Source organism: Lathyrus oleraceus, chromosome 6, assembly GCF_024323335.1.
Source record: "Lathyrus oleraceus cultivar Zhongwan6 chromosome 6, CAAS_Psat_ZW6_1.0, whole genome shotgun sequence".
Classification (NCBI taxonomy): Eukaryota; Viridiplantae; Streptophyta; class Magnoliopsida; order Fabales; family Fabaceae; genus Lathyrus; species Lathyrus oleraceus.
The window spans coordinates 96956150-96977577 of NC_066584.1; the positions used below are offsets into that span (position 1 = coordinate 96956150).

Below are 21428 nucleotides of genomic sequence, written 5' to 3' on the forward strand. Positions count from 1 at the left end.
GCAACATACAGGCTCTTGTACACCAAGTGGGAGGAATCTTGCCTAACAGTGGAGAATCAGAAGAAACACATGGGTGTGTTTCAGAAGGAAAAGGAGAAGCTTATCTCAACCATCACAGTCCTGGAAGAAGAAGTAGCTTTCCTGAATTCCAAACTTGAAAATATGAGAAAATATGTGTGTATACTGAACAATGGTTCAAATATGTTAGATGAGATATTGTAAGTTGGAAATTTGTCCAGAAATTTGAAGGGAATAAGTTTTGAATCTAGCATGAATAAGAAAAGTAAAATTACCTCTAAGAAGTTTTTTCTTCCTAAGAAGAAGACTGGGTTTTAGATATTGAACCACATATCTCAGCATCGTGCTCGACATATGTACCCTTAACATAGAGATTACAAGAGCTCTATAAAGAGATGTCATCATTGTTGTAAACCTGGACATATAAGTCCTTATTATTACAAACTGTATGGTTACCCTTAATCCTATAATCAGCCCAGAATGAGGAGAAAAGATGGTAAGAAGTTTTAAGCAAAGAAGGAATGGAAACCCAAAGCAACTGTAAATAGTTTCATGGCTCATAAATCTCTTAGAGTTTCCTCAAGAGAAGATTGGTATTTCGATAGTCGATGTTCCAAGCACATGACTGGACAAAAGACATATCTTGAGGAGTTGAAATCCTACCCAAATAGTTATGTCACTTTTGGAGATAGAGAAAAGGGAAGAATAAAGGGCATATGCCGAATGGTTAATCATGGTCTTCCTTGTCTTAATGATGTGTTGTTGGTAGAAGGTTTCACTGCTAACTTGATCAGTATAAGTCAATTGTATAATCAAGGCCTGAATGTAAACTTCAGCAAATGTGAATGTATTATCACCATCAAAGATCAAGAAGTTCTCATGAAGGGATTAAGGTCCAAAGATAATTATTATATGTGGATTTCTCAGCCTTCGTCTTGCATGTTATCCAAAGTTGATGAGACAAAGTTGTGGCACCAAATACTTGGTAACCTCAACCTCAAAGGCGTGAAGAAGGTCATATATGTGGAAGCCATCAGAGGTTTTCCAAATCAGAATATTGAAGAAGGAAAAATTTGTGGAGATTGCCAAATAGGTAAGCAGACCAAGATGTCCCATAAAAAGCTCCAGCATTTTTCCACCTCAAAATTCCTTGAGTTACTTCATATGGATCTCATGGGACATATGTAAGTGGAAAGTCTTGGTGGAAAGAGTTGTGTTTTTGTATGTGTGAATGATTTTTCAAGATATACATGGGTTAACTTTATTAGAGAAAAATATGATACTTTTGATGTGTTCAAAGAACTATGCCTTCGTATCCAAAAGGAGAAGGGGATTGATATTGTAATGATTAGAAGTGACCATGGTAAGGAGTTTGAGAACTCAAAGTTCTCTGAATCTTTCTCTGCTAAAGGAATCAGTCATGAATTCTCAACACCTACCACACGTCAGATAAATGGAGTGGTAGAATGCAAGAATAAAACCTTACAAGAAGTTGTTAGAGTCATGTTGCATGCCAAAAACCTGCCTTATCATTTTTGGGCTAAAGCCATGAACACTTCTTGCTACATTCATAATCGAGTGACTATCAGATATGGAACCAATGCTATATTGTATGTGAATGTGAGAAAAACACAAGAAGGGGAGTTGAATTGTGTTTTCTTTTTCTTTCTTTTCTGAAAATCTCTTATTAGATTCTGAACACGAAGTCTAGAATCTGAATATGAGTTGAGTGTTTAGTAGCGAATTAAAAATAGTTCAGAGGGTACAAGGGCAAGAAAGAGAGACACGAGCAATTATCCATGTTCCTCCCACGTCTAAGGGATTTTCACTATAATCACAACTGATTACAATTTTCTCAAGCACATAAGCAAGAGACTTCCAATGCTCAAACACACAGGTAAAAGACTTATATTTATCAAGCACACCAGCAAGAGACTTCAAATGCTCAAGTACACAAGCAAGAGACTTCCAATACTTAAGCACTTAGCAAGAGACTTCTTAAAGTCTAACTAATAATTATGAGACTGTGAAAAACTACACTTGGTATACAATTAGACATGTAGACAAAATACAACACAGAAAGTCTCTTTAAGACTTAAGAATTTATAAAAATATACAAGTGTTAATAAATTCTAAGTTAAACTTGTGTTTTTTGTTTGATAGAGTAACATCTCTTTTATTATTAATAGTTTGTTATATTTCTTCAAGTCTTCAGCTCTTTATATAGAGATAAAGAAAAGAGTCGTTGAAGAGTTTGCACAAGAGATTATTTGAGAAGCTTGATTCAGAGACGTTGAGATGTTTCTTGATATGGTTAATACCATTGAAAGCTCATTTGAAATCACTTTGCTACAAAAGGAATTATATATTGCATCGCAGTTGTCTTCTCTAGATTTTTACTTAAGTCTTCACGTGATCACAAGAAGAAAAAATTCCCTCAAAGCCTGATAGTGACCTATCAGAATCTCCTCGATCCTTGTGTTGACTGGATCTTTGGAGTCTGAATCTCCAGAGTTTGGATCTTCAGAGGCTGAATTCATTTAGAGTCTGAGTCTTCAAGTCTAGTCTTCAGCTTCTGATCTATCAGAATCTAGATCTTTAGCTTCTCTTTAAATGGTTGTTCTCAGTACATGTACTAGGTTCTCTTATAAAAATTTAGTCTATGGTCCTACACACTTGAACATTTGTTAGTATACCATATTGTTCTTTAAATACTTTGTTATCAACAAAATCTTAGAGATATGGTAGAAGCCAATTTTGTTCCAACAGTATGAGCTTTGGAAAGGTAGATAACCAAATGTTAAATACTTACATGTCTTTGGTAGTAAGTGATACATCTTAGCATATCATGAGCAAAGGAGAAAGATTGATCGGAAGAGTGAAGAAGGGATATTCCTTGGATACTCTATCAATAGTAGTGCTTATAGTGCCTACAACACTCATACTAAGACTATGATGGAATCCATAAATATTTTTTCTGATGATAATCCTAAATAGAAAGTTGATGTTGAGGATGAAGATGATATTTCCCCTCAACAAACAGATGTCCTAACAGATGTCCCAAACAAGGGGTCTGACATTGAGACTAAAAGTATAAATTCTAAAGAAACCACTATCAACAAAGGACCATCCATCATAAAATAGAAGGATCATCCTATTGATAATGTCATAGGAATCTGAATGAAGGAGACATCATTGTATCCATAAATATGATTGTCAACTCTTGCTTCATCTCCAAGATTGAACCTAAGAATGCCAAACAAGCTCTAACCGATGAATTCTGGATAAAGTTTATGCAAGAGGAACTATGTTAATTCATAAGGAATTAAGTATAGGAGTTAGTTCCTAGACCTAAAGACATGAATGACATTGGTACCAAGTGGATTTTCAAGAAGAAATATGATGAAAGTGGTAATATGAAAAGAAACAAGGCAAGGTTAATGGCTCAAGGGTACATTCAAATTGAAGGAGTGGATTTTAATGATACTTTTAATCTATTTGCTAGACTTGAGTCCATTAGATTACTACTAGGAATTTCATACATCATGAAATTCAGATTGTATCAAATGGATGTTAAAAGTGTTTTCTTGGATGGTTATCTTAATGAATAAGTCTATGTAGAGAAACCAAAGGGTTTCATTTATCCCAGCTTTCCAAACCATGTGTACAAGTTTAAGAAGCCCTTTATGGTCTAAAATAAGCTCCAAAAGCATGGTATAAAAGATTAACGGAGTTTCTGGTCAACAATGGCTACAAAAGAGGAGGAATAGAAAAAACTCTATTTGTGAAGATAGATGAAGGAAATCTCATGGTAGCTCGAATTTATGTTGATGACATTGTATTTTGTGGGATGTCAGACTCAATGGTGGAACATTTCGTCTAACAAATAAAGCCTGGATTTGAGATAAGTCTTATAGGAGAACTCACTTACTTTCTTGGTCTTCAAGTTAAGAAAATTGAAGACAACATTTTTGTATCTCAAAGGAAGTATGCTAAGAGTATAGTGAATAAGTTTGGTATTGACAATTCTAGCCACAAAATAACTTTTGCTTCTACTCATGTGAAAGTGACCAAAGATGAAAATGGAGTTGATGTAAATAAAAGTTTATACATAAGCCTGATTGGAAGTATGCTCTACGTCACAACAATTAGACCTGACATCCCATTTTTTGTAGGTGTGCATGCTAGATATCAAGTAAAACCCAAGACCTTTCATCTTTCTCAAGTGAAGAGAATCTAGAGGTATATTAATGGAACATGTGACTATGGTATTCTCTACTCACATGACACTAACCCAATATTGGTAGGGTATTATGATGTTGATTGGGATGGAAGTGTAGATGATAGAAAGAGAACATTTGATGGATGCTTCTTCCTTGGAAATGGCTTAATATCTTGGTTCAAGAAGAAGAAAAATTGTGTCTCATTATCTACTATTGAAGTTGAATATATTGTTGTAGGGAGAAGTTGTACTCAATTGCTCTGGATGAAACAAATGTTGAAGGAGTACAGTATGGGACAAGATGTCATGACATTGTTCTATGATAACTTGAATGGTATCAATATTTATAAGAATCTTGTTCAACATAGTGGAACCAAGCACATTTAAATTCGTCACCACTTTATTAGTGATCTTGTTGAAGATAAAGTTGTAGCTCTTGAGCATGTGGCAACTGAAAAACAGTTGGTTGATATTTTCACTAAGGCATTAGATGCAATCCAGTTTGAAAATTTAAGAGGTGTCCTTGGTGTTTGCATATATGACAACCTATAGCAATCAAAGCTCGGGAGATATGCAATGAGACAAAGAATGTATCTCTCTCTTATTCTCTATGGTGCACGTGAAATAAGGTCTATTTTGTGTTATTACAACTGTTTATTTATCTGGTCCTTACAAGCAAGAACATCATTTAATTATTATTATCTTACTCTCATGAAATTTCTCTTTATATTATCCATGAAGTGCTCAGTTTGTTCATCATGAGTCAAAATTTTGAAAATCCAAATATGTGTTCCTCTAACAAGGGAACTAGTATCAACAAACCTATTGATAGATTTCTTGAGGTGGAGAAAAATAAGACAAAATGTGTTAATTCCAATTCTTTTGTAAACGTTGTGGATAGAAATGATGGACCATCTAATGGAACATTTTTGACTGGGAGGACATCTGTGAAGACCGTGGAGAAGGAACCTATGCAAGAGAGTGACTCAAATGCTAATGAAGACTGGTTTACCTTCATGAATGCAAGAGGATTGACTGAAGAAAAAAATCTAAAGGGCACAAAGACTTGTTTCTAGGTGTTTTTTCTTAGTTTGTTTGGCCATTTTATTTGGGATTTTTTTAATTGGGTATGTAATGGCTTTGTTTCCAATAACTTTATCTGATGCTCTAGCATCATGCTCAACACTTGTCTTAATAATTGTTAACATTTGAATACTCCTGATCTGATGTGTGTATATGCTAAGTTACTAACATCTGAGCTGAATGTATGACTTTTTGGTAACACCTTTGTCAAATTGTGGCAAAAAGGGAGAGTAATTGTGTGTGTAGTGGAGTGGTGTAACTACTGACTTGACTACTGACTTTATGATGTATGAGGATTTACTGCTGACCTAATATATCCTAATGTGATTAGTTCTACATGGTATGATTGGTACTAACTAATGTGATATGATTTCTGTATGCACACATGTTGAAGCATATGGCCTGGCATCTGGCCCTCAACCTTGTGTGAGTGTGTGTGCTTACATCTTTGTGTGTTAGTAGTAGCTTTTTTGTCTATTTGTACTTGCTAAAAAATATTAATGATTTTTTCATTGTTTATTTCTATGCTTATTTGTATTTACTATTTGTACTTGCTAAAGGTATAAGTGTGTGACAATCCCTAGTGATTTTGGGTTGTCAGCGACTTTAAGGTTGTTCTGAGGTTGAGAGATAGCTCGGGTGAGGTGACACTACTATAAAATATATATTTTGTAACACACTTTCACATTTGTCATAGTGTCCTCCGTGGTAAAATATATTCATTTAGACGATTTTCTTTCATTTTTATTTATAAGCCATTTTTTACCATATTCAAAGTTTCCAACCGTGGTGAAAAGTGGCGTTTGGTCATGGGTTTGAATTCCAGCACTAGTAGTTTTCGTTTTTAATTTATTTTAAGTTACTTTTTACCATGGTTGGAACTTCCAAATGTGGTGAAAAGTGGTGTTTGGTCGTGAGTTTGAATCCGAACACCAGCAGTTTTGTTTTTTATTTATTTTAAGTCACTTTTCCCAACGGTTGAAATTCCAACAGTGGTAAAAAGTGGCATCTTCCTTTTTTTTCTATTTTTAAATTAAAAATAAAATGGCGTCTTCCTAGTTTTATCTTTCCAATATATATAACGCTCCATGTTCATTCACTTTTTCCCTATATGAACTTAGACGAACTTCATCTTCTAGCTCCAAACTTCATCTTCCATTTACGAAACTCTATTTCTCCATTAAATCAATTTCAAAAACATCATTTCTCCCATAAAAGAAACTCGAAAATATCATTTCTTTTAGTAACAAGTTTTAGAACTCCATGAGATATTCTCCAACTTGAACAAGGAAAGGAAAACATGGATTCAAGTTAGCAATGTTAGTTGTTGTTGTTGTGTGAGGTAAAATGTTCAATGGTGGTATTGTTGTTGTTGATATTTAATATTTAACGATTTTATTAATTTTGTTATTTTCTGGTTGTTATTTTCGTTATTGTTGTTGTTGAGATTTGATGTTTAACGATTCTATCAATTTTGTTTTTATCGTTGTTGTTGATATTGTTGAAATTTAATGTTGACCGGTTATATTTACTTTATTTTTTTGTTGATGGTGTTGTTGTTATTGTTGTTGAGATTTAATATTTAATGATTATATTAATTTTGTTTTGTTGTTGTTGTTATTTTTGTTTTTATTGTTATTCTTGTTCTTGTTCTTGTTCTTGTTCTTGTTGATGTTCTTGTTGTTTGAAATTTTATCCTCAAGAGACAGATGTTGAACTATATGCCTGGGATAACGTGTACAACTAGTTTATGATAGATAATAGATTTTGGGGACAGATGTCTGGGAAATTAAATACCAGAAATTAAAAATCAGTTACACAACCAATTTATGACATATTAACTTATACAATATGATAAAGCAAAAAAGTAGTAAATAAAGCAAATAATTATTAACCTAGTTCGGAGAAACCACACCTAAGTTTAGGGGGGGGGGGGGGGGGGGGGGGGGGGGACTCTACCCAAGAAACGAAATCCACTATCTTGAATTATTAAAATTAGTCTTATAGGAACATCAACCCCATGATGTTCAATTTTTCTTCCTAATCCTAGTGACTTTATATTTAGGTCTCCCCCTAAATATGAGAATTCATCTCGCTTTCTATAATTTACTAATCCCAAGTGATCAACTTCTATAATAATGACATTGAATGTTGAATTTACAACTCAACTAAGACAAACCAACAACTATACCAAGTGACTAAAGCAATAGTGTGATGTACGCATAACAAAATCCAACATTAATCCTTATGATATGAGTGATAGCATTAGCGTGGAATACAAGTAACACAATCACTTCGGTCTCAAGCTTATAGATTTAGTGTCTTGGAACAAAGCTTTACAACTCAACTAACAAACCAAACTATATGCCTTAGGATATGAATTCAAGTGCTAGAGTGGTGCTTAACAATAACTCAAAAAAATACTCATAAATATAAACCCTAACACAAAGAGTCTTCAAAACATGTACACCTCAAGAAAGGAAATCCACTATCTTGAATTATTAAAATTAGTCTTATAGGAACATCAACCCCATGATGTTCAATTTTTCTTCCTAATCCTAGTGACTTTATATTTAGGTCTCCCCCTAAATATGAGAATTCATCTCGCTTTCTATAATTTACTAATCCCAAGTGATCAACTTCTATAACAATGACATTGAATGTTGAATTTACAACTCAACTAAGACAAACCAACAACTATACCATGTGACTAAAGCAATAGTGTGATGTACGCATAACAAAATCCAACATTAATCCTTATGATATGAGTGATAGCATTAGCGTGGAATACAAGTAACACAATCACTTTGGTCTCAAGCTTATAGATTTAGTGTCTTGGAACAAAGCTTTACAACTCAACTAACAAACCAAACTATATGCCTTAGGATATGAATTCAAGTGCTAGAGTGATGCTTAACAATAACTCAAAAAAATACTCACAAATATAAACCCTAACACAAAGAGTCTTCAAAACATGTACACCTCAAACTTTAGGTTTAAGTCTCCTTTAATAACAATTCATTTTAGGCTTTTCTGCTATGGATTTTTGATTTAATTTCGTCCAGAATAATAGTTGAATTTGTTTGATTTGATTTTCTCCATAAAAATCTCCAACAAAAGATATACTTTTTATATTTTAAATTCAAATTTAAATCTCCATTTAAATTTGGTTTGATCTTCAACAATTGTCAAACAAAACACGCAAACATTGCAAAACCATATTCAACAAATTTGATTGAATCTCAATCTGAAATTTCAGACGTAACAATTGTGGAACCTTGTTTGAAAGGTGATATGCTTTTAACAAAGACATTAACTTTTGATGATAATAACTAATGATAAGTCAATCATGAACGATTAAATGGATAAATATGCAAACCTATCTTTAGGGTTTGATAAACTTGACTATCTAATGATGGCAACAAAAATGCAATTAAAGCCTCATCTCAAGCCATTAAAGCATGCGTCAACATAAAGAGAAGTAAGTATCTGAGAAAGTCTTGAAGCAATATGCTGATCTCCTAATTTAGTAATGAGTGAAAGATTGTAAGGAGGAAAATGGACTTTATTGTAAAAGTTTGTGGATAAAGCACACACATACTAAACTATTTCAAAAATGATTTACCAAAAGAAAATATATTGAAAAACATCTAGAAGTTCTGTCAGATGAATTGGGAGCAGTCAAAATAGATATAGGCGAATTTTTGACTTTCCTAATCGATTAGAACATTTGTCTAATCGATTATAAATGAGAAAACTTAAGATCCAATCTATCTTGAAGGTTCCTTGATTCTATGCAACGGTTAGATATCTTAAACTTCCTTTTTGATAACTTAAAAATGATTATTTCTTTCTTCTAGATTAGGAATAGGTGTTAATGGATTAGATTGTTACAAAATGCTTTTATTGAAATTTCCTTTTTTAGTCAACCTCGGGCCTATAAATAGAGGTTCCATTTCTAATTTCAAGTTATCCAGAATCGTGTTTTGACACTTTCATCTCTCACTCTCTCTCTCTTTCTAAATATTTCTTTAACTTTCTCTCACTATGTTTTTATCCTAAGTGCTTTTGTGAGAAAATCTCTTTTGTGAGTGAAATTATTTTTGTAATTCTAGAAACTGTAGAATCGTAAATTTATCAAGGGAAACTTTTGTACACATCTTGGTTGAATACTGTCCATTTAGGGATTTGTTTGGGTTTAAAGTTAAACCCGTAAAAAGCTTTTTTGTTTAGGATAGTGTGATTCAGTCGTAGTTTAGGTTGGAGCAGCCTGTGATAAAGTGTCCTAGGTTCTTGGTCATCCCGGTGCAAAAAGCAAGACAGGTTGAAGCTCAACTCGGTATTAAAAGTTGTATATGTTGGAGATCAGCCTAATGTTAAAATATCTCAGGTTTTTTGTTATCCCGTGTAAAATCAAGGTATTAAGCTCAAAGTTTTTGGAACATTGGCCACTTCAATCCACCATTGGGAAGGAATATTGGCCACTTCAATCCACCAAAGTTTTTGTTATCCAAGGTTCGTGTTTATGGAGAGAAGACTATCCACTTTAATCCACTGTTGGGAAGGAATATTGGCCACTTCACTCTCAAGCTTATTCTGAAGAAAAGATGCAAACGCCCATATCTATCATCTTGTATCTCTTGGTTGAAGATCAACCATTATTCCTTGTATAAGGGGGTTCATGAGCCTTTCCTACTAAAAGATCTTAAGCTTTACTAGAAACTCTAAAGATCAATTCTTGGGGACAGGAATAATTTGTTTTTAACTGAACTTGTATAACTCTTGGTGTTCTTCTTCTTCCCTTAACTCATTTTATTTCTTTATTTTATTTTCTGCATTTTATTTTTTGCTGCTAAGTTTTCTAAAATGTTTTCAAACTCTGATTTTATTTCTAAAAGGTTTTTAAAATCAATTTTTTCCAAACCACACAATTCACCATCCCCCTCTTGTGTGTGAATTCTTAAGTCCAACAAGTGGTATCAAAGGCTAATTCTTGTTTAAGGACTAGTCGTCTCAGGAGGAACATGACTTCCAACAAGAGATCTTTTTTAAATACACCACCTTTTTTTGAAAATAGCAGATTTAATATTTTGCAAGCTAGGTAGAATTTTTCTTCAAAGCATAAACCATTAACTATGGAAAACTATTGTCAATGGTCCATTTCGCTCTACTCATCAAGTAAATGATGAAATAATATATAAACCTGGTTTTTTTTGGACCGAAGAGGAAAAGAGGAAATTGAAATAAATTTAAAAACCAAAAGATTTATAACAATGTCTTTAAATTGCATAATTTTCACTATGTTCATCATTGTAATACCACCAAGGAAATGTGGGGTGCTCTTGAAATAATATATGGCATTTCTCCACGTATCAAACAAGAGAAGATAAACATATGAGTCAAAGAAGATAATCATGAATGTTTTTCTAAATTTATAAGTATTGGAAAGTCTGTTGGTAACTCTGTTACTAAAAAATATCTTAGAATTGAGAATTGGAAGTTCTATCCAAATCTTAAATCAATAAATGGGAGCCTTCATGAATTTCAGGAAAAATCAAGAAAGAAGGAAATTATAGAGAAGATGAATGAACTGGTTGTTGGTGTAAGCCCTAGAGGCCAATACTTTTGGTACTTGTATCGAATTATTTATTAATAATAAAAGGCATTTTCTTTATTATGGTTGATTAATAAAGTCCCTAGAATAGATAGTCCGTTTAATGTATTAAGTGTGACTTAATCATGAGAACACATTAAACATAAGGGCATTATTCTTAAAGTATCGTAGTTAAGCTTTAATGTGAAGTGGGATAACATTAAAGCATTAAGACTATTATGTTTGTAGACTGATGATCACATCTCATGGATCATGGATAAAGAGTTATCAAGTCTTAAACATAGGTATGAATATTAGGAGTAATATTTATACCGGATTGACCCGCTATGAGAATACTATATAGAAAGTTATGCAAAAGTGTCATAAGTTATTCTCATGGTGATAATAGTGTATACCACTCTTCGACCTGAAACCACTATGGATCCTAGATGTAGAGTCGAGTGCTTTGTTGCTGATCTAACATTGTCCGTAACTGGATAACCATAAAGACAGTTGATGGGTACTCCACGAAGAATGCTGAGGGACATGAGTGTCCTAGATGGAATTTGCCAATCTTGCGTAACAGGATAAATGTCTATGGGCCCAATATTGAACTGGACAAGGGTGACACGGTCTATACCTTGTGTTCAATATAGACATAAGGGCAAAGGGGTAATTATACACATAATTATTATCATAGGAGGTTTTGTCAGATCACATGACATTTTCGTGACTTGGGTAGCAGTGATGTGTTGCTAGATACCGCTCACTGTTTATTATGTTAAATGCGTGATTTAATATAATTGCCAACACCGCGAAAACCTATAGGGTCACACACAAAGGACGGATTGATGAGAGATAGAATAATTAAGGAACATCGTAAGGTACGGTGTACTTAAGCAGAATACGAAATATGGTAAGGTACCAAATATTTAAGTGATTTTGGCATATTATGAGATATGGGCCAAAATGCACTTAAGTGGGCTTTTTGGCTTGAAGCCCACACAAGTGGTTCTATAAATAGAACCCCTTGGGTAGAAGCATTGAGACTCTCACTGAGACAGAAAACACAACTAAAGAGTTGGAACTTCGTATCTCTGTCTCACTCAAAGTCTTCATTTATAACAGCTAGCACTGCGATTGAAGGAATCTGTTCGTGTGGACTGAGTAGAGACGTTGTCATCGTTCAACGTTCGTGATCGCCCCGTGGATCTGTATCAAAGGTTTTGATCATTATCAAAGATCTGCACCAAAGGTTTCAATCGCCACAAGAGGTAACGATTCTATCACTGATCATGCCCATTCGTAAGGATCACTAAATGGAGAAATTTTTAAATTCCGCTGCGCCTTGGATGGCAATTCTCCTACAGTGGTATCAGAGCCACTTATGAAACCATGAATCTGATATCTGTTTTTGTTCTGTAATAATATGATTAAAGACAGAATGAATCAAAGATTAAATTGAGATCGATCAAGTTACATATATGTGATATATGTAATCCTGATGCAAAATACATTATATATGATATAGTGTTCTTGTTTCGTTCATTCAAACCCTCGATGATTTTTTTCCTTTGAGCGATCAATGGTCGTTTGCTTCTTGATCCGACATTAGTATGGTGAAGCAATGACGTGTTGATCAATCATACTGAATTAACAATCGAGATGTGTTTGACGATCTGAAATTGGTGCATCAGGGTTAGTGACGACACAAGGGTTGTGTTGTCAGAGAGTTATGCGATTGGGGTATGACTGCACAAGAGTTGTGTGTTCTAACCACTTTTCCGAACAGTGTTAACCGGTTAACGCGTATGGTTAACCGGTTAACGCAATGCGAAATAAAAATTTTTGAGTTTTCAAACAGTGTTAATCGGTTAACGCTTTTGGTTAACCGGTTAACGCAAGACGAAATTCAGTTTTCTGAGGTTTTCAAACAGTGTTAACCGGTTAACGCATATGGTTAACCGGTTAACGCAAGGCGGAAAACAGTTTTCCAAGACATTTTCAAACAGTGTTAACCGGTTAACGCATATGGTTAACCGGTTAACGCAAGGCAGAAAAGAATTTTTTAAAAGTTTTCAAACAGTGTTAACCGGTTAACGCATATGGTTAACCGGTTAACGCAAGGAAAAATTCACCGGTTCGGCTAGAAAAAGTGCTTTGAAGTATCAAGTGTTGATACGAAAAACGACATCAATTTTAAATGAATTGTTCATTAAAATTTTCGAGCAGGGGCGCTGCCCCTTAGACCCCGCTGACCGGGCAGCGGAACACCCGTTTCCGCTGTCCGGGCAGCGGACCCCCGGCTAACTCTGCGTAGTGTGATCGGTCGTCGAAATTTAATTTGATTTTAATTAATTAAAGGAATTAATAATAATAATAATAAAGTGTTTATTATTGTCTTGTGGTGATCGGTTATGACCTTAGTTTTCCTTTGTTTTGTTTTGGGTTTTTAAAATACGACCTGCGTGTCGTGCCTCTCTCTTAATCTCCCAAATGTAACTTCTTTTCTCATCTCACTCCCTCGTATGTAAAACGAGTTTCTTTTATGTAATGTAATGATATGAAGAAAGCAAAGAAGTCAGTGCCAAAGGAGGACAACCTTGAAGATCTTGCTTGGAGAAGCTTAGATCGTTGTAGGTTAGCTTAGGTTCTCTCATTGGCTTGGGAGAACAATTGTGCTAGGGGCCATAACTGTTTCATTTTGTTTGTATGTATGTTGATGCATGTGAATGTATGTTGATGCATGTGAGAGACGGTTTATATGATAAACAAGCCGGTGAGATCAAAAAAATTGCAATTCCCTCAAAATAAATATTAAGTTTTAAGCTTTCCAAGTTTTAACACTCATCAAGACTAGTATCGAATAATGTAGGTTTCGCCTACGCGAGGTGCATGTTCTATATTAGTAAGGTGCGATGGGATAATTGTAATATCCAACTGTTAAAACAATGGGTCAAACTTAACTAAACAAATTATAATAAGATTATATATATGTTTAGAAGCAAGAGTTGGGAATGATCCATATGATGGATTGGAATAAGGAGTTATTCACCCAACTGAAATTTTCGAGAGTTGTATGAGATACAATTGGAAGGAGTTCCTACCTAAATAACCTAGTTTTGTGTAATCCGCCTACGCGGACTTAGAACGAAGTGAAATATGGATCTCGATCCACTAGAAAATCTTCCAACGGGATTTTCCGAATTAGATGATGAGGGTCATTTGTTTTGAGTAAAATAGTGGGAGCATATTTAATTAAAGGCCTAATTGAATATGTCAATGATACTTATATTTTCATTAATCCTTATGTAGATTACCATGACAGCAAACACCTCTAACAACATCCTGCGATCAATCCTTGATAAGGAAAAATTGTCTGGGATAAATTTTCTGGATTGGCACCGAAACCTGAGGATTATCCTCAAACATGATAAAAAGTTGTATGTCTTGGAGACACCTGTTCCTGAAGAGGAACCTCCTAGTTCTGCACCTAAGGTAGAAAGAGATGCTTATAAGAAGCATGTCGATGATGCCAATGAAACTGCTTGTCTCATGCTGGCTACCATGAACTCAGAATTGCAAAAGCAACATGAGAACATGTCAGCGTTCGATATGATCGAACACCTGAAGTTGCTCTATCAAGAGCAAGTAAGGCATGAGAGGTTTGAAGTTTCAAAAGCCCTTTTTCAAAGCAAGTTAGCTGAGGGAGCCCCTGTAGGTCCCCATGTACTCAAGATGATTGGGTATGTGGAAAACCTTGAGAGATTGGGTTTTCCCCTCGAAAAGGAACTTGCAACTGATTTGATCTTGCAATCGTTGCCAGATAGTTTCAGTCAATTTGTCCTAAATTTCAATATGATTGATATGGACAAATCTCTTCCTGAACTGCTCGCCATGTTAAGAACTGCCGAGCAGAATCTGAAGTCAAAAGGGAAGTCCATTCTGATGATCGGAAATGGAAAGAGACAGAACAAAAGGCCCACTAAGCAGAGTGATAAGGGGAAGGGCAAGGAAGTTGCCAATCCCAGATCCACTGCTGCTTTGAAGCCTAGTGGAGGCATAGCAAAAGAAGGCACCTGCTTCCATTGCGGTAAGACCGGACACTGGAAGAGGAACTGCCCAAAGTACCTGGAAGATAAGAAGAATGGAGTAGAGACTTCAACTTCAGGTATTTTTGTTATTAATTTATCTACTTCTGCATCATGGGTATTAGATACTGGATGCAGTTCTCACATTTGTACAAATGTGCAGGAACTAAAAGGAGTAGAGATTTGGCAAAAGGTAAAGTCGACCTACGAGTTGGCTATGGAGCAAAGGTTGCTGCTTTAGCCGTAGGAACTTTTGTATTGACTTTACCTAGTGGTTTAATAATTCAGTTAGAGAACTGTTATTATGTACCTGCAATTAGCAGGAATATTATTTCCATTGCTTGTTTGGACAAGTTTGGTTTTTCATTTATAATAAAGAACAATGGTTGCTCAATTTATTTGAATGATATATTCTATGCTACTGCACGAATGAACAATGGACTATATGTCCTTGATCTTGAAATGCCTATTAATAACATTAATACAAAAGGGTGAAACCTAACGAGTTAAAACCAACTAGGTAAGAATATTAAAACTCTTCGATCAGATTGAAGTGATGAGTATTTAATCCTAGAGTTTGATGACCATCTGAAAGAGTGTTGGATCCTATCCCAACTTACTCCTCCTGGAACATCCCAATGGAAGGGTGTATCTGAGAGAAGAAATCGAACCCTGTTGGACATGGTCCGATCCATGATGAGTCACACCAATCTTCCAAACTCCTTTTGAGGACATACACCATTGACATCAGCTTACACACTTAACCGTGTTCCATCCAAAAGGTTGAAAAGACACCATATGAGATATGAAGTGGTAAGAGACCACATATGTCTTACATGAAGATTTGGGGTTGCGAAGTTTATGTGAAACGACAAATTTCAACTAAGCTTAAGCCAAAATCTGACCAATGCCTATTTGTGGGGGTATCCTAAAGAAACAAGAGGATATTACTTCTACAATCACTACAACAAACAAGACCTTAGACAACGCTTTTTTAGCCTTAGACAGCGCTTTAAAGCACTGTCTAAACCTCCGCTGCTAAAGGTTTAGACAGCGCTTTTTTAAATCTTAAAAGCGCTGTCTAAGCCCCCCCCCCCCCCCTTAGACAGCGCTTTGACCAAAAGCGCTTTATAAGACCCTCTTATTTTAAATTTTTTAGGTATACCTTAGACAGCGCTTTTGAAAAGCGCTGTCTAAGCCCCACCCCCTTAGACAGCGCTTTGGCCAAAAGCGCTTTCTAAGACCCTCCTATTTTAATTTTTTTAGGTATACCTTAGACAGCGCTTTTCAAAAAGCGTTGTCTAAGCCCCCCCCCCCCCCCCCCCCCCCCCCCCCCCCCCTTAGACAACGCTTTTGCCTAAAGCGCTTTCTAATCCCCCCCTTAGACAGCGCTTTTTACCAGCAAAACCGTCAGCTTTCTCAATGAGATCATCAATGGAAACAGCACCTAATTGATCTTTATTTTCACCGAGCAGTGATGAAGAAGGATACATGTTAGTCCCCATCCCTAGACCCCTTCCCGTTTCCTTACCTATTGCGAGTTGATCACCTGAAAGTTTTTTTTTGTAGCATGAGTATAGTTTGCATTATATAAAATCATTGACTCAATTTCAAATGACGGTGGTACTGTGATACAACGTACCAGTGATCATTTTGACACTAACGCCAAGATCAAGAGCTCTTCTGATTGTTTCTGCGCTATCATGTCTCGGAGGGTCAAAAAGAGGGAGAAGAGCAACAAACTCCCATGGTCCTCCTGCACTTTCCTTACTTCCTTCCGGTACTTCCTATATGAAAAAAAAACTTCGGTGCTAAGGAAAGAATACATGATAATTGACTTATCCGATTATGAAGAATTCGTAAGAGGGAAATAAACCTGTCTTGCAATCCCAAGAGAACGAAGTCCACGTTCTGCAAACTTGTCAATCATCGCATGAACCTTCCGTTCGATTTCTGCCTTGTTTTGTGCAAGATTGAGAATCTACACAGTATATGAGAAAAGTTTATCAATGATCGGTAGGTTGCGTGGTTCTTGAAAAGCGAGAATGAATTATGTATTACCTGCTCTGGTGCACCTTTGCTAACCCTGTGCATATTACCAGCACCATCAATGTATGTAAGGGCAGTTCTTTTATCAGTTGGATTAAACGGAAGGAAATGAACTTCTTTTATTCCAGCTCGTGCCTTGCGAAACCAAAGGACTATTAGTAGACTAACCAAATTTCAACTACACAACATGATGGAAAACAAACTTTGAAGAGTCTGTACCTCCTTTGGGTCTGCCAACATTGAAACGATTGTGCAATCAATTGCATCTTGGTTCTCCATCCTTGATGCTCTTGCAGCCATAAGTACAACCAAATCCTTGCCAACACCTTTGGCAAAAACCTGCCAGATATTCATGATTGTTAGGGGAAACAAAGTTAATATACATCCTGGTCAAAGATTGTTTCAGTCAGAATTCAAACTCGGGTTTTTCCGAATACTAATATTTATCTGTTGTATACTTTTGACAAAAAAAGAAACTTATGTCTCAAGTAATTGCGATGTTCTATTTTATCTTTAGAAAGAATAAGATTAAAACCTCAATCATTTCCTTGTCCACTGTAAGCTTGTTAAGAGTTAATGTGTCTGTTTTGTCACTGCATAACACATCCATTCCGGCCATTTCTTCAATAGCAGTCATTCTCTTTGTTATAGCACCCTGCAACAATGATGCATATGATCAAAACTTGACAACATCTTTAAAAAGCTACTGAAATGTTGGAATAATCAATGTACTAATTGCAAACCTGCTGAGATAACTTATGTGAGCCAATAGCCATTGTAACTGAAAGAACAGTTGGCATTGCAATAGGGATTCCTCCAATTAGTAGCACTAGAAGGTTATCAATACCGTTTCTGTAACCATATCCGTGGACGCCGTATATCACAATGATTTCAATAATCATTCCAATAGCAATTGAACAGATGCAGAAATTTCCAATAGATGTCAAAACCTGTAATAATATTTGTCACGCAGTGAGCATTACTATCACAACATTCGGTGATGTCAAATAGTGGCTATAACAATGTAAGTATAGTGGAATTTGAACAAATCGCTTTTGTCTGCGATACATTATTTAGTATATTATGTACCTGTTGGAAATGTCCAACGTGTGTTGTGTTTTCGACGAGATGAGCTGCCTTTCCGAAAAATGTGTGAACTCCAGTTGCTATGACTACGGCTTCAATTTCTCCTTGCTTGCAAGTTGAACCAGAATATACTCCTTCTCCGGGATGTTTAGTCACAGGGAGTGACTCTCCGGTAAGAGCAGACTAAAAGTACAAACAGCAAAAACATAACTTCAATTACAAGAAATCTAGAATCTGATATCAACATCAATAAACTCGTGGAAGATATTATTCGTTGTGACGCTTGAATCATGCATCAGTAATTTCAAAGTACTTTATAGATTTTACCTGATCAATCTTCAAAGGGTCACCTTCAAGGAGACGTGCGTCGGCAGGAATGATGTCCCCTAGCTTGATGTTAACTATGTCTCCAGGGACCAATACCGAAGCATCTTCTTCGCTCCATTTTCCGTCACGAAGTACCTATTAATCAAATATAATTAGAAATCAAAGAAACTATGAGCAAGACAAGATAACAAAGAGACTATAAGAGAAGAAGAAGAAGAACCTTTGCTTTTGGAGCCAATCTTGCCATAAGGGCAGCAGCTGCATTACCAGCATTATTTTCTTCTATGAAACTTATGGTTGAGTTTATAATTAGCAAAATAATTATGCCAACAAAATCTTGATAATCTCCTCGCTTTCCCTGCATAATCAAAGCGTTGTTATATTAAACCGGTTGATATTAAAAACCATTGTTTTAAAACCAGGACCGAAGATCTAGCGGTGAGACTTCTAGATAATGGTTCAATAAGTTGAAACACACTGATTGAACCAGCAGACGGACTAATCGGTTCTTAGTTCAACCAGTTAAACTGGACGGTCTGGTTTTAAAAACACTAGTTGAAAGTTCAAACGTGACTTTTCACCTTAACAAACTTCTACCACCAAAATCTTTCTTGTATGTATTCCATAATCCTTTTGTAAAATGAATAACATTTGTAACATTCAAATCAAGTTAACCAAAGGTTATAAGAGTACAGTTTCATAGTTATTCTAATTTTGTATGATTTGAAATAATGAAAACCATTGAGAAATAACAAAACAAACAAAAAAAGGAAGAGACTTACCCCTCCATGTGCCATAGCAATGGCCATGAGAGCAGCAACTTCCATAACCCATGACAAAGGATTCCACATAAACCCTAAAAACTTCAGTATTTTACTTTCCTGTACAAGAAGTTAAAGTTACATAACAATTTGGTAAGAAATTATATAAGCACTTAAGTCAGGATTCTAACCTTTTTTTCTTCAAGTTTATTGTATCCAAACATGTCAAGCCTCTCTTGTACTTCCTCAGAGGTTAAACCTTCTTTTGTGCATTTTAGATTATCAAATACCTCCTCAATAGGAATGTTCTCCTATACATACAACAAATTCCAAATTTATCAAATGTCTAATACTTCTGATGGAAGGTGTGTATAGTGTCTGACACGTCTCAGTGTTTCACATCGACGCAATACAGACACAGACACATGTATCAGTGTCATGTTTTGACATACCAAATCAACAGCTTCCTTTATAACAGCATCAAGAGACATAGTCCCTTCCACCATTTTCTTTATTTTCTGCTCCCCTTCAATTTTGAGCTCTAAATCAAAATGAGTTAAAATTACAAAATTATGGAACCTAATGGGCATAATTTGTTTCAAAATTATGGGCATACCTTAATTACAAAATTACAAAATTATGCAATCGATAACGAATAACCTTTGTGTAATTTGTTTCACGTATTGCGGGTTTCGGAAACGGTGAAAGACGAACAAAACGCAGTAGAAATGACGAACTGAATCAGAAATGAAAAAATGCAGAAATGAAGAACATACCGCAGTAGAAATGACGTTCTGAAACCGATTCTTCAAACACTTTCTGGTATTGAAACCGAATGATTACAATGTATTCTCGTTCGCTGTTAGGGTTCGCTGGAGGGGTTTAATCGCAGGAGGGAAAACAAAAAGAACTGAGAACGAAAATAGAAGTCTGAAATTTAATTTAATTAGACCTTAGACAGCGCTTTTGTGGAAAGCGCTTTCTAAGATATGCCTTAGACAGCGCTTTCCAAAAGCGCTTTCTAAACCCCCACCTTAGACAGCGCTTTTGGTTTTAATTTTTTTTTTAATTGAAAGACTTTAAACAGCGCTTTCTCAAAAGCGCTGACTAAGGTCTATATTTAAAAGCGCTTTCTAAAAGCGCTGTCTAAGGGGGGGTCTTAGACAGCGCTTTCTAAAAGCGCTGTCTAAGACCCCCCCCTTAGACAGCGCTTTCATTATTTTTTTAGAACATTTTCCGTATTTTATTTTTATTTTAACCTTAGACAGCGCTTTCTTTTAAAAGCGCTGTCTAAGATGCGCTGTTAAAAAACCTTTTTGGCGTAGTGAATCCTTCGGAGGGCAAAGTGTTTGTCGCTCGAATTGGAGTTTTCCTAGAAAAGGATTTTAATTCCAAAGGAACCAGTGGGAGGAAAGTAGAGCTTGAAGAAATTCAAGAATCACAAAGCATCGATACACCTATGGAGGAATTAGAGCAGGAAACACAAGTAGTTGTGTAAGAGCAACCTGCTCAAGTAGAACAAGACCAGCGTAGGTCAGGCAGGATACGTCACCTACCTGAGATATATGGATATCTGATCAAGGTGATGTATTACTCATGGATCAAGATGAGCCTGTGACCTACTCATGGAATCTTTGCTTTGATGAAACAGTAAAACTGTATGGATTCATCAAAGAACGAAGATGAGCCTTGTGTCTACAAGAAGGTTAGTGGGAACATGATCGTATTCCTGGTATTATATGTAGATGACATATTACTCATTGGAATCGATATCCCTACCCTGCAACAAGTAAAGTCTTGGTTGGGGAAATGCTTTTCTATGAAGGACCTGGGTGAAGCAGCCTATCAGAATCTATAGAGATAGATCATGAAATGCTTGGCCTAAGTCAGAGTACATAGACAAAGTGCTGAGACGCTTTAATATGAATGATTCCAATCTGGTTATGTGTTTTGCTTAAATGGTGGCACTGTGAGCTTGAAAAGTTCAACGCAAGATGCAGTTGCTGATTCTACAATTGAGGCCGAGTATATTGCTGCCTTAAGTGCAGCAAAGGAAGTTGTTTGGATAAATAAACTTGGCATAGTCCCTAGCACTGTGGATCCCATTGGTCTCTATTATGATAACAATGGTGTTATCGCACAAGCTAAGGAGCCTAGATCTCACCAACGATCCAAACACATACTTAGGCGTTATCATC

The 21428-nt window shown here is 35.7% G+C and overlaps 1 protein-coding gene across 1 annotated transcript in view; it reads right to left on the reverse strand.

Moving 5' to 3' along the window:
- LOC127094192 (plasma membrane ATPase 1) overlaps positions 1-19736 on the reverse strand; it is a 35929-nt gene extending 16193 nt beyond the window's left edge. Inside the window, exons 1-13 of the mRNA XM_051033052.1 lie at positions 19683-19736; positions 19422-19541; positions 19252-19350; positions 18690-18827; positions 18470-18604; positions 18146-18325; positions 17800-18006; positions 17592-17711; positions 17276-17395; positions 17069-17191; positions 16884-16988; positions 16650-16794; positions 16407-16556 (exon numbers count right to left, since the gene is read on the reverse strand). Coding sequence (XP_050889009.1) covers positions 16407-16556; positions 16650-16794; positions 16884-16988; positions 17069-17191; positions 17276-17395; positions 17592-17711; positions 17800-18006; positions 18146-18325; positions 18470-18604; positions 18690-18827; positions 19252-19350; positions 19422-19541; positions 19683-19736 — 1696 coding nt within the window. The remainder of the gene's footprint in view (positions 1-16406; positions 16557-16649; positions 16795-16883; positions 16989-17068; positions 17192-17275; positions 17396-17591; positions 17712-17799; positions 18007-18145; positions 18326-18469; positions 18605-18689; positions 18828-19251; positions 19351-19421; positions 19542-19682) is intronic.
- Between the last annotated feature and the right edge of the window lie 1692 nt (positions 19737-21428).